Genomic DNA, 13739 nt, shown 5'->3' with positions numbered 1-13739 from the left:
TTTTTGGTTGTTAATTCCATGAAAAAGAAGCTGATCATAACATAATTAAAGAAACCTGATATTTGAAAACACTAACCTGATATTTGATTATTGAAGCGTTACAGAATCAAGAAGAATGAAGAAGAATAACATTTGCAAAGATTTCTATGGACAACAATGGTCAACACAAAAGAACCGTATAGATGGTATAATTGTATTGGATTGTATTGTATATATTTCGGTATTTGATAAATTACTGTAGATCTTTTGGGATTTAATTACTGCAAATTATTTAATTTGCAATCAAAATTTTCAAACTTCCAAATTAAATCTGGAATTTCGAATCTGCAATTTGAATAACATATTTTTTCAAATTCTTTCGATAGCTTTTATTCATTTAAATTTATTGGTTACATATTTTGAATGCAGGTGTTTCCGGATTTTTCCGGATTTATTGCATCTGTTTGATTTCATTTGGAGTGAATGACATTTACGTAAATAGAGATGAACAAAGTGAGCGGGAAAACTCGATATTGGGGGTCTTGGAGATTGACACGTGGCAGAATTCTACTTATTTATTAGGATAGGGGATTGTGTCGGATATATATATATATATATATATATATATATATATATATATATATATATATATATATATATATTCATTACGATTTTACGCAAGTTATAATCTAGTTCATTACGATTTCTGATTGGGTCTATTTCGTTTGAAGTCCAATTTGTTAATCCGATCCATTTTTTTTATTAATCTAGTTAAAATTAAATTGAGTTTTCGATCCAATTTTATTCCACCAAAATATCCATACATATTTTTATCTCTTTACTATTCATCAGATCCGTCTTAAATTACTGTTCATTCCATTGTTTTTAGCCCAATAACGTGAATTTATACTTTTGAGCCCAATCACGTTATCATTACTGTTCATTCGATCCAAAATCAAGCCGAATTCTTATGCCGATATTCTTTCGATTATCTTCTCAAAAAGAATTATTTGGTTTGGGATTTATTCAGAAGCCCAATCCAAGTCATTCAGATCAATTACAGATCATAACTCGTTTCTTTTACTTTAATTTGCTTTCGTCATCTGATTATTCTTTTGGTGACGACATCTCGCATTTCACGACTCCAATTAAAATTCAAGATCACGTTTATCATCATCATAAATAATTCAATCAGATTCATATCACGTTCTTTAAATCGTTCCGTTGTCGCATCCTGTTGTTTGATCAGATTTGATTTGTCATCATATTCGACTCTTGGATTGCGAATCGATTTTACATTTGGGTTGATCGTGAATATCAATAAAAAAAATGTCATGAGAAATTCTCATGAACACGATAAAGATGGTAATGAATTTGTTTGAATCGGGTGTTTGATCTGAAAAAGTTAAGACGTGGGAGTATTATTGTAGATTGCCTCTTTTAACTAAAGCAGGAGCGAGGAAAGGGCAAAGTGGCAAAAAGAAAAACGAAGTCGTTAGCTGTTTCGTTGTCCATGTTTCTCTATGCGAGAAAACAAGACCGTGTCGGAGAAAGGAACCGGAAACTGAGATACCGACCGGAAAATCGGGATAGAAAACGTAAAGAAAACACGATTCGATAATCGTAGGGGACAAAGAGAAAGAGAAAGGAAAGGTTGGCGGAGGTTTGTTTGTTTTGAATAATTTTGGCCTCTGCAACTTTCCCCAAATGATGTTACGCTATCGTGGTCATCATCCCCCTTCTCTCCATTTCCACTTTGTTGTTATCGACAGGAGAAAGGTTTGAATACGTGCATGCAGACTTGGAAATGTTTTCAAAAGCATTAGATCTTTGTACATTGTCCAGATTTCCGAATAGTGTTGGGATGGTTTTTTGGCAACCATACTGCTTTAAACAAGGAATATTTGGGGTTTTCTGCCCTACGTTTTCGTTTTGGTTTTGATTGTACCCTGGGATGGTAAGCTTTTTCAACTTATTACCACTTCATCAATATTTTATATACTATTTCCTTCATTTGATTTGATTATATTACCAATGAGATGCATGCAGCTATGTAATCATGTCATTTAACTTTTCCTTGTTGTTGTGGTACAGGCTGCTCCATCCAAAGTAGTGGTTGGATCTCAAGTCTGGCTGGAGGATCCTGAGGTAGTTTGGATAGATGGTGATGTTTTGGAAATCGATGGTGATAATATTAAAGTTAAATGTTCAACAGGAAAAGAAGTAAGTGACTGGAAGTAGAACATTTCTTTCTTTGAAACATTTTTTTTTTCCCATGGTTAATTATAATATATGATACAGGTAGTAATCAATGCAAACAGTGTTCTTGCAAAAGATCCTGAGTTTCCTGCAGGTGGAGTGGATGATATGACAAGGCTTACTTATTTACATGAACCGGGGGTTCTACAAAATTTGAAAAGTCGATATGATGCGGATGACATTTATGTGAGTAGAGTAAGAGTGAATTAATATATTTTCCCTTTTTAGTGGATTTATAAGGTAAGGTTGTGGTTTCTTGGATGTTGCTAGACATACACAGGAAATATATTAATAGCTGTGAACCCTTTCAAAAGATTACCTGATTTATATACCAAAGAGATAATGACACAGTACAAAGGTGCATCATTTGGGGAATTGAGTCCACATCCTTATGCTATTGCACATGCTGCATACAGGCATGCATCTTTTTTCAATTAACTATTTAGCTCTGATTGTAAATCACATTCACTTCTTGCTTATAATATGATGATATGATTTGTATTTTGTATGATACAGGCAGATGGTGAACGAGAGAATAAGCCAGTCAATTCTTGTTAGTGGAGAAAGTGGAGCTGGTAAAACAGAAAGCACAAAGAATCTTATGCAGTATCTTGCTTTTATGGGAGGCCGCCCTTCATCTGAGGGGCACCGGAGTGTCGAGCAGCAAGTTCTAGAAGTATGTATTTGTATTTGTATTTGTATATTTGTATTTGTTTGAAAATGCAAATTTGTTTCTTGTTGCAGTCTAATCCGGTTTTAGAAGCATTTGGCAATGCAAAGACACTGAGAAACAATAATTCAAGTCGTTTTGGTAAGTTCGTTGAGATCCAGTTTAATGACAGTGGAAGAATCTCTGGAGCTGCTATCCGAACTTATTTACTGGAAAGATCACGTGTCTGCCAAGTTTCTGATCCTGAGAGAAATTATCATTGTTTTTACATGTTGTGTGCTGCACCACCTGGGGTAATTAATTAATTAATTTTTTTTTTATTATTTTTTTTGTGTTAATCAACAAACACAATTGTAAAACACACGTGTTATTTTTAAACATCTGCTGCTATATTATCCCCTGTTGATAAGATTTTGTCATTTCAGGAGTCTGAAAAGTACAAAGTTGGAAATCCAAGGACATTTCATTATCTTAATCAATCAAATTTTTACGAATTGAATGGAGTGGATGAGTCCCAAGAGTACCTTGAAACTAGGAAGGCTATGGATGTTGTTGGGATTAATTCGGAAGAGCAGGTAACTAGCCTAGGTGTTTGACATATTTACTAAATTGCCATCGATCGTTTGAATCTTACCTGAATCATTTTTTTTCCTCTTCCTCCAAAACAGGATGCTATATTTCGTGTTGTTGCTGCAATTCTTCATTTAGGTAACATTGAATTCGGTAAAGGAAGTGAACCAGATTCCTCCCAACCCAAGGATGATAAATCTAATTTCCATCTAACAACTGCAGCTGAGCTATTCGAGTAATTTGTTTTTTTTTTTGTTATTATGATTATTGATAATTTAGGTGAATATAATATAATATAATATACATGTTATGTTTAGGTGTGATAGGACAGCTCTTGAGGATTCTTTTTGCACACGTGTCATTGTGACTCGTGGTGAAAGCATAAAGAAGTGTCTTGATCCAACGGCTGCAACAATCAGTAGAGATGCATTTGCCAAAATAGTATACTCAAAATTATTTGATTGGTAGGTTTTATCCGAATGGTATTAATTAATTAATACCTTCCATCAGTTTCATGTTTTTGATTTTAATAATAATTGAGTGAGAATGACCCAGGCTTGTGAACAAGATTAATAATACGATAGGGCAAGATTCGGACTCAAAGTTCTTCATTGGGGTTCTGGATATTTATGGATTTGAGAGTTTCAAGACAAACAGGTGCTTAACTGGTACGCTTTGACTTGCTTGCCAGACATATCAGGTGCTCATTTTCTTATTTTAGTTTAACATAAATTTCATTTCCTCTCATATGCAGTTTTGAGCAGTTTTGCATTAATCTAACTAATGAGAAACTTCAGCAACATTTTAATCAGGTTTGTCTCATTAATTATGTTCAGTCATGTATAATTGTATATCCTATCCTAACTAGCATTAATCTAACTAATCTGGATGTTTTTCAGCATGTTTTCAAGATGGAACAAGAAGAATATACAAAGGAGGAAATAGACTGGAGTTACATACAGTTTGAGGATAATCAAGACATTTTAGATCTGATTGAAAAGGTCTGTTTCTGTTTCTGTTGAAAGATGATATTATTCATCCCCTCTGTTGATCTAAATAATTAAGGTTTTGATTACTTCAGAAACCTGGTGGAGTGCTTGCTCTTCTGGATGAGGCTTGGTATGTGTTACACGTGATTTTGTCAGATTAGTTTAAATCTGTAAACTGAATTTAGGGAAATTTGATGCAGCATGTTTCCAAGAGCTACACATGAAACATTTGCAGAAAAGCTTTATCAGACATTCAGTAGCCATAAACGTTTTAGCAAGCCAAAGCTGGCAAAAACAGATTTCACCATTTGTCATTATGCTGGTGATGTATGCATCTGAAATTTTAATATACCTATTGATCTCTGTCATCTATTTAATCAAGTCATGATGATTTCAGGTGACGTATCAAAGTGAGTTTTTCTTGGATAAGAACAAGGACTATGTTGTTGCAGAGCATCAAGCACTCTTAAATGCTTCAACGTGTCCATTTGTAGCAAACTTATTCCCACCAACGCCAGAGGATTCATCTAAATCATCAAAGTTTTCATCAATAGGTTTAAAGTTCAAGGTTCTTATTCACCAATCCACCAGTGTAGTACACTAGGACTAGGTCATCTCATTTTCTCACTCACTCACTCACGTCACGCCATGTGTCTGTATTTCATCTTCACAGCAACAACTACAAGCTTTGCTTGAGACACTCAGTCATACAGAACCGCATTATGTTCGTTGTGTCAAACCCAATAGCCTTTTGAAGCCTGATATCTTTGAGAATCCGAATATACTTCAACAACTTCGATGTGGGGTAAGTTAGGGATTTTCTTATATATATATATATATATATATATATATATATATATATATATATATATATATATATATATATCTATATCCTATGTCTTGATGATATTGAATATTGAAAATTGAAGAAGATTCATATGATTTCAGGGTGTTATGGAGGCAATCAGAATCAGTTGTGCAGGGTTTCCTACTCGTAAACCTTACGCTGAATTTGTAGAACGCTTCAAAATCCTCGCACCTGACGCCGTAGCAAAATTGTACTTCTATCTATCAATTCCAAAATTATTAATTTTATTTTTTTATTTTTGGAAATACATAATCTTGATTTTGTTTCTCATATTCATTAACTTTAGGAGCGATGATATCGCACGTTCGAAGATGCTATTAGCAAAGGCAAAACTTGAAGGTTATCAGGTAGGTACTTTATCGTGTTTTGATGGTTAATACTGAAAGAAAGCAAAAAAGACAGACCATGACTCTTGACTTTTGTAACTGAAAACAACTTTTAAGACTTAACTAATGCATTAATTAAAGACCCATGGCGATGATTATTTGAATTAGTTAACCAACACTCCCCCTTGATTCAATCGCATACTCTGAGTTGCATTCTAAAGAACTCATGTTTGTTTGGCTTGAGGAAGAGATTTAGTGTATATATTTGCTGCCTGTTCATTTGTCCTACAAAAGCTCAGTTTAATCTTTCCATCAGTGATCAACTTGCGAATAAAATGGTATTGCACATATATATGCTTCGTTCGGGCATGGAAAGCAGGATTTTTGGCCATTGTGATGGTTGATCTGTTGTCACAAAATACCTCCGTTGCATCTTCTTGCTCAACACATAAATCAACAAGAACTTTTCGAAGCCATAAGGCTTGTCGTGGTGCTGTGTTTGCTGCTATGTATTCAACTTCCGATGAAGATAGAGCCAACGTGTCTTGCTTCTTAGAACTCTATGTTATAGCTCAGGAACCAAAGCTGAAAACATTGTCTGATGTGCTTTTGCGATCATCTAAGCACCCTGCCCAATTGTTATCGTTGAAGCCTACTAGCCTAAATTCAAAAACTCTTGAATACCAGATGCCATAATTTTTGATACCTACTACATAATGAAGAATCCTCTTAGCTGCGCCAAGATGTTGGTTTGTAGGGATGTGAAGAAACCTTGAGTCCTTGATACTACACTAACAGGAAAAGAAATATCTGATGTGAAGAAACCTTGAGTCCTTGATACTTCAAGAAGGCAGACTTCACATCAAATTGAAAAACAGGTAGTTGAAATTGTACAGCCAATGCTATAATAGTTCTCATTGTCTCGAATCTAGCCACATGGAAGAACGTCTCCTCATAGTCTATACCGTATTCTTGTGAATACCCTTTTGCAACAAGACGGACTTTTTGCTTTTGAAGACTTCCATCAGCGTTATGCTTTGTTCGAAATACCCACTTAAGCCCTATAACATTCTTGTCTTTTGGAACATCAACCAACTCCCATGTTGAGTTTCTTTCGGTGACTTGTATTTCTTCTTTCATAGCTTTCTGCCACTCAAGTTGCTGAACAACTTCTTTATAATCAGTTGGATCTGTTACATACAAGGCAAATGTACAAGAGTTGTAAACATCAGCCACATATTTGAACTTTTACGGTGTATCATCATAAGCGTCTCTTGGTGGCGGATTCTTTGATGAATTATCGTTGTCAGAGTCTGAACTTGTAGAGCCTTGATCATCCTGAGGTATTTCTACATTATCGCCTGAACTTGTGGATGGTGTATCTTCAAAGTTTATAACTTGATCTCTTTATTTTTGGCTATTAGGATCCACCTTGCTTCTTCATTAAACTCAACATTCCTGCTTATTATCAGTTTGCCACTTCTCATTAGCTGTCCAACACTCAGTAAGTTGTATGCTAAACTTGGGACAAATTGAACATCTTGAAGGACTTTAGTATTGTCTTGCATGGTTTCAATAGTAATCGTACCTTCGCCTTTAACTTCAATCTTTCGGTCATTCTCAAGTCGGACTTCACTTTTGTTTGTTTCATCAAGATCCTGGAATGAAGATCTTGAACCAGACATGTGATTCGAGCATCCACTGTTTATATACCACATACAATCTGAAACATTAGTAGTTGTAGACATAGTCATAAATAACCTACCCTCTTCTTCCAATGTCGATTGGATGTTGATGCCGCAGCAATACGAGGAAATATTTCATCATCCAATGCCAATTGGATGTATAGAAGAGTCTTTGCATCCTTCTTACGAGTGTCCCACAGTTGTTGGTTGTTGATCTGGTTGAGTGTTGGAGTTTGCCTCTGTGTATCCGTTCTCCACCAATTCCCAAAGCTCTTGGGATTTGACCAAAGTCAGCATTTTTAAACTCTATAGATGATATTTTTCTCCATTGAAGACATGAATTAGAGGCTGAGTTGCAGAGTTATTGTTGTTGCTTGCCGTAGCTATCTCTCTCATGTGTTTCACTCAATAACTCCTTTCTTTTGCTTGATAAAGAAAGAAGCAGATCAGAACCTGTAGTATGTAAATAGGAGAAGGGAAAAATGATACTTTTATTCACTGCCATTTGAAACTAAGAAATTAGAATACTTAAATAGAGAAAAAACATGAACCGAAAGAAAGCTACTCTTGAGTTTTGTAACTGAAAAACAACTTTTAAGACTCAAGTAATGCGGTAATTAAAGACACATGGCAGTGATTATCTGAATCAGTTAACCAACAAATGCATTGGCTATTTGTTACAGATAGGTAAAACAAAAGTTTTTCTGAGAGCTGGTCAGATGGCAGAGCTAGATGCTTTCAGAACTCAGGTTTTAGGAATATCTGCAACAAAACTCCAGTCAAAATATCGGTCACATTCAGAACACGGGAAGTATGTTATGTTACAACAAGCAGTTGTTCCTGTACAGACTATCTGTAGAGGTATATATATATAGTATGTAAATTATATATGAGAAGTATGTATGTAGTTACAAACAATTTATGATTGTAGGGCAAATTGCACGTAAACGGTTTGAACACCTAAAGAGAGTAGCTGCATGCGTAGTCATCCAGAAAAACGCACGTATGTTTCTGAAACTAAAATGTTACAGAGCTGTATATGATTTGGCTACTAGACTCCAGGCTAGTATCCGTGGGAAGGCTGCAAACAATAAGTATCTTTCCCAGAAACAAACAGATGCAGCAGTTGTACTCCAGGTATGTTACTTAAAGCAAGTTACTGCTATATATGCTGTATATGTGAATTTTTATTTTATTTTTTATCAACTGTTTGCAGAGTATATGCCGACATGATTTAGCCCACAATCATTTTGTCAAAACAAGGAATGCAGCAATAGTCACTCAGTCTGTTTGTAGAACAAATTTAGCACATGCAGAAATAACCAAGCTTAGAAAGGTATTCCTATCAAATTATGTTTGTCCTTAGGTAATGATCATTTTGGTTAATATATAATAAAATAATTTTGCAGGCTGCCAAGTCAAGTGTTGCTCTGGAAGCCAAAAACAAAACGAATGAAGAGATGCAAGAACTGATCTCCCAACTGGAGGCAAAAGATAAAGAAATTGCAAAACTAGAATCTTATATAAAAGAGATCACAGAGTATCCCATAAAGGAAGAGGGTGCTTCAGAGATAGAAAAAGGACAGCTTCCTCGACTTGAAGACATTCCTATTACTGGCAATGAGACAGTTGATAAGCTTACCGCTGAAAATGTCAGACTCAAGGTAATTAAGATTTAAGGAATAAATATTTTACATTATAGTATGTTTTAAATTTTAAAATAAATATATATATATATATATATATATATATATATATATATATATATGTATTTTTTTTTTTATTTTCAGTACATGGCTAGTGCCCTGCAAAAGAAATTTGATGAGGCCCACAAGCTGTGTGAAGAGAGGTCACAGCAAGCTAGGGATGCAGAGGCAATGGTAATCGAGCTCAAGACCTCCATGCAAAGGTTCTATTATATAATATGTTAGATTGATAAATATTTCATTATGAGGCAAGGGCAAAGTAGTAATTTTAGTCCTTGAATTCATTCAGCCTTCAAGAAAAAGTTTGTGACCTGGAGGAGGAGGAATTTATTCTGCGCCAGCAAGCCATGATGAAGTCAGGTTCTTTGATGGTTAAGGTATCTATCTTATTTTTATTAAATTTAGATAGAAATATCTTGTGAAAACGGATTTGATGTGCAGGATGAAGAAAATGGTCTACATGGAAGTCCAATGACTCCTGGACGTATGAAGAAATTCAACAGCAGTTTGAGGCGTTCTGCCAATGAAAAGCATAATGTATGAAATTCAACAGCATGTGTTTAAACTTTAAACTAATATTTTAAATAATTATATGTGAGTTTGACATTGATTCAGGAGAATGTTGATGCTCTTATTTCGGCTGTTAGACAAGAGATGGGTTTCAGTCAAGGAAAACCAATTGCCACTTTAATAATATACAAAAGCCTTTTACACTGGAAAACTTTTGAAGCTGAAAAAACAAGTGTATTTGATCGTCTTATTCAGATGATCGGTTCCGCCATTGAGGTCTTTTTCATTTTCATTTTTTTATATCTATTTTTGATTTCTTTCTACATTACCTTTGTATCCCAAACATTGTTATATTTTATATTTTGGTCAGTTTTACGGTTTAACCATTTATACTTTATTATTTCAAATCAAACCATAAAAGTATTTTTCCAAATTAACCATTTTGACTACCTAGATATATCAGGTCAATTGGTTAATTTGGAAAATTATATGACACTTATATGGTTTGATTGGAAAAAAATAAAGCATAAAGGGTTAAACCACAAAATATGAAAAAGTGTCGTGTTATATTCTATAGGGTGTATTGTAGATAAATGATTGTATTTTCGGGCAATCATTTATACTATTATTTTTTTCCCAATCAAACCATAAAAATTTAAGACATTTTGACCTGATATAATACACTGGTTAAAGTGGTTAATTTTGAAAAATGTTGAAATTTTTTTTGATCTATAATATAAGGAAGATTTATTTGGTATCTATCTATTTATACCATCTTTTCCAGAAAGAGCATGACAATAAACATTTGGCATATTGGCTGTCTACCACATCTACATTGCTATTTTTGCTTCACAAGAGTTTAAGCCCTTCTCATGCTAAAGCACATTCACCATCATTATTTGGAAGGATGACTCAGGTAATTATTTATGCATATTCCAATTCAATACCCTGATGATTTATTTCTTTTTAAAATAAAAACAAAAGATGTTTTTGTAGGGATTTAAATCATCTTTCAATGACATAGTGCGCCACGTAGAGGCCAAGTACCCTGCTTTGCTTTTTAAGCAACAACTAACTGCTTATGTTGAAAAAATATATGCAATTATGCGTGACAATTTGAAGAAGGAGTTGGCACCCGTTCTTACTAATTGTATTCAGGTACGATGTATCTTATCTGGACAAAACAAAACAAAACAAAACAAAAAATACAAAAAATGTCAATTTTTTTTATTGTCTTATTCATGGTCTCACTTAAATACAGTACAACCTGTTTTGCTCTGTATCATGTCATGATGGGGCCTAAATTAAGTCCTGTGTGAGTAAATGACGTTTGTTTCTTTTCAAGATTGAATAAACTGTCTGAATGGGACTAAGTGACCATTTTACCCTCACATTCCAAATTATATATATATTTTTATCTATATTCATCAACATTAATGTGAGAGAAGTTGGGAGGAAAAAAGAAGGTAAAGGGCTAATTATACATTAAAGCATTAGGAGGGTTGTGTTGAGATTAATTAAAGAAGAAACAACCCCTTATGTTTGTTTGTGTAATGTGTATGATGTATGATGTATGATGTATGATGAATGATGAATGATGAGGTCCTGTAGTGTTTGGCATAATATATATAGCCTTTTAATGAAATTGTAGTCCTAATAACAGGCAAAACAAACAAGGCACTAATTCATATTCTCCAAACGGTTCAGGCACCAAAGACCACAACAAACGGGCCTCCTCCATCTAGTCACTGGCTAATTGTTATTCAGTGCCTAAATATCATGCTCGATATATATAAAAGTTACAATGTATGTCTACTTTTCCTTCCTTTTCCTTCAATAAAGTTAAATATATATATATATATATATATATATATATATATATATATATATATATATATATATATATATATATATATATATATATATATCCTGATTTTACCATTCATTCAGGTCCCATCAGTCCTCGTTCAGAAGATGTTCACTGAAGCTTTCTCTTACATCAATGCACAGATTTTCAACAGGTCTCATAATTCAAAAACTCTTCCAATTATTTTATCAAAACTTATGTTAACTTTACACCTTTTATGCAAATGCAATGCAGCCTTTGCACACAACCAGAGTGTTGCACCTTCAGAAATGGTGAATATGTGAAAGGAGGGTTAGGTCAGTTAGAGCAATGGTGTACTCAGATCACAGCAGAGGTAAATGTTGAAGTTAGCCCATTCATGTTCTTTTTTTTTTTTGTATTGTTGTTTAAAAAATGACTCATACTTGGTGAAATGGAAGGATAAAAAAAGCCAGGGAAAAGTTATGAAAATATAAAGTACTAAAGAAATACCAGTATATAGTTTTCCTTGACTTAATGGGGAAAAAATGCATTAATTACCCAATCAGAACTGTATCCATACAAAAATAGGAAGAATTGTATTTTATCAAGTCAGAAAGAAACATCGGGGTATAGTAGTAGGTCCTGTCTAACCATTCCATTAAATCAGTATGTAGGTTCATCAATGGATGAACTTCAGCACACAAAGCAAGCAATTGGATTTCTGGTATGCTTCTTCTGATTCTAAAAAAAAAAAAAAAAAAAAAAACTCTGTAAATTCAATCTAGTTTCCTTTTCTTATTTAGTTAATATATGTATTACTTTGTGCAGATTATACCACAGAAGCCTAAAATTGGATACGATGAACTCACAACTAAGCTGTGCCCAGTAAGTATCCGCATTTACTTGCATTTTTTACAACCCCAAAACAAACAACAATGTCAGTAAGTGATGATTTATTTATTTATTTATTTATTTTGTTTATTAGGTTCTAAGTGTTCAACAACATCATAGACTTTGCACCTTCTATGTGGATGATCACAATACTGGAGGTGTATCCCAAGAAGTAAGACATTAATGTTTTTATTTATGGATATTTTTAATATCACATGTTTAAAAAATTCTTTCATTCTAATTTAATTACAGTTTTATTATTTACAGGTAATAGAAAATGTTAATAATTATAACAACTTATTTGGGTTTTAATCAACTCTTATCATGTTCGATTTTTTTGGTTTAAATAGTTATAATTAAAATAATGTATAACATAAAGTTAAAAATTTCAATGCATAGTAATGATTCATTCCATTCCTTTGTCATTATATTCCATCCATCCATCCAACCAAACAAACCGACCAGTTTGTATTGTTTCAACCAATAATCTTTTCTCACCCTGTTAGTGTGTGACAGGTTATTCATAACTTAAACGTGTTATTGAAATCTGAAGGTGATACTCATAGTAATGCTTATTTGCTGGATGACAATTCTAGGTATATATATGTATTCTTAATAAGAAAAAAAAACAAAACTTTTTCTTTTTTTTATGATAAAAGAAGCACAAGTGATTCATATGATTTTATTTGCAGTGTTCCATTTTCAACCGATGACATTAACCATTGCCTCCATGAGAAAGACTTTTCAGATATGAAACCAAGTGGTGAACTCCTTGAAAATCCAGCTTTCCAATTTTTACTGGAGTAGGGTGTGGTTATTTTTGCATATCAAAAACCACATTGTACATTTTTTTTTTTTTATTTTTTTTGTTTCTAGATTTAGCTTAGGCTACTCATTATTTTAGTAGGATCGAGTGTAAAGCATTATGTTAGGTTAGACGTGTAAAATTCATAGGTTATTTTAGGTAAAAATATAGCAACGCAGGGAATCTTCAATGTGTAATGTATGTCTCTCCCAGCTCTACTTTGTATAATAGGAACCTTTCAATAGCGGAAGAGTTGTTGACGATCCTATATATATTGTGTTTGCGTATCATCTGTTCAAATAAATGATGTCAATTTGTCAATGATATTTTCTAGTTTTTCATTTTTTGGGGAATCAATTAGGCTGACACCTCCATGTGTTTTGTAACGTTTAGATATTACAACTGATGGAAAACCTGATATTTGCTTAATTTCGAAAGCCACATCCGAATTGAGCACCATCAACTTTGGCAATATTAATAGTCTTGTAGGACAAAAGTTAGTCAAAGTTTGAGAAGAACACTTTATGCTCATTAATGGGGACTCCACCTAATAATAGCAGATAGAAGGCTTTACGTATGGAAGGACAGCGACTTCCATGTACCAACTTATAGCCATAAAAGGGGAGGACATGGCCAAATCCGGACATTTCTAA

General features: G+C 33.6%; 1 protein-coding gene across 2 annotated transcripts; it reads left to right on the top strand.

The window, feature by feature from the left end:
• Positions 1-1127: 1127 nt before the first annotated feature.
• On the top strand, positions 1128-13407 carry LOC145056550 (myosin-8-like). 2 transcript variants are annotated; one of them, XM_079004237.1, is made up of 36 exons: positions 1128-1936; positions 2074-2202; positions 2281-2424; positions 2509-2654; positions 2755-2914; positions 2983-3201; positions 3334-3483; positions 3577-3713; positions 3796-3942; positions 4034-4135; positions 4233-4290; positions 4378-4479; positions 4560-4597; positions 4668-4794; positions 4865-5035; positions 5141-5272; positions 5416-5525; positions 5622-5682; positions 8030-8207; positions 8278-8483; positions 8563-8682; positions 8756-9010; positions 9137-9255; positions 9342-9429; positions 9494-9589; positions 9668-9838; positions 10347-10478; positions 10559-10720; positions 11270-11368; positions 11513-11583; positions 11664-11763; positions 12058-12114; positions 12219-12275; positions 12376-12453; positions 12798-12877; positions 12974-13407. In XM_079004237.1, exons 1-36 carry the CDS (start codon positions 1934-1936, stop codon positions 13086-13088), a joined length of 4320 nt encoding a protein of 1439 aa, XP_078860363.1. In that variant the 5' UTR covers positions 1128-1933; the 3' UTR covers positions 13089-13407. The 2 variants fall into 2 exon arrangements, 1 of the variants encoding a protein (XP_078860363.1); XR_013685826.1 differs by lacking the exons at positions 1128-1936; positions 2074-2202; positions 2281-2424; positions 2509-2654 and having other exon boundaries at positions 12788-12877; positions 12974-13014.
• Positions 13408-13739: the final 332 nt, after the last annotated feature.

This window comes from Lactuca serriola, chromosome 6 (assembly GCF_051521515.1).
Source record: "Lactuca serriola cultivar US96UC23 chromosome 6, Lser_US96UC23_V15, whole genome shotgun sequence".
Taxonomy (NCBI): domain Eukaryota; kingdom Viridiplantae; phylum Streptophyta; class Magnoliopsida; order Asterales; family Asteraceae; genus Lactuca; species Lactuca serriola.
The sequence above is the reverse complement of the archived record's forward strand: the minus strand, read 5'-3'. Positions and strand labels throughout refer to the sequence as shown.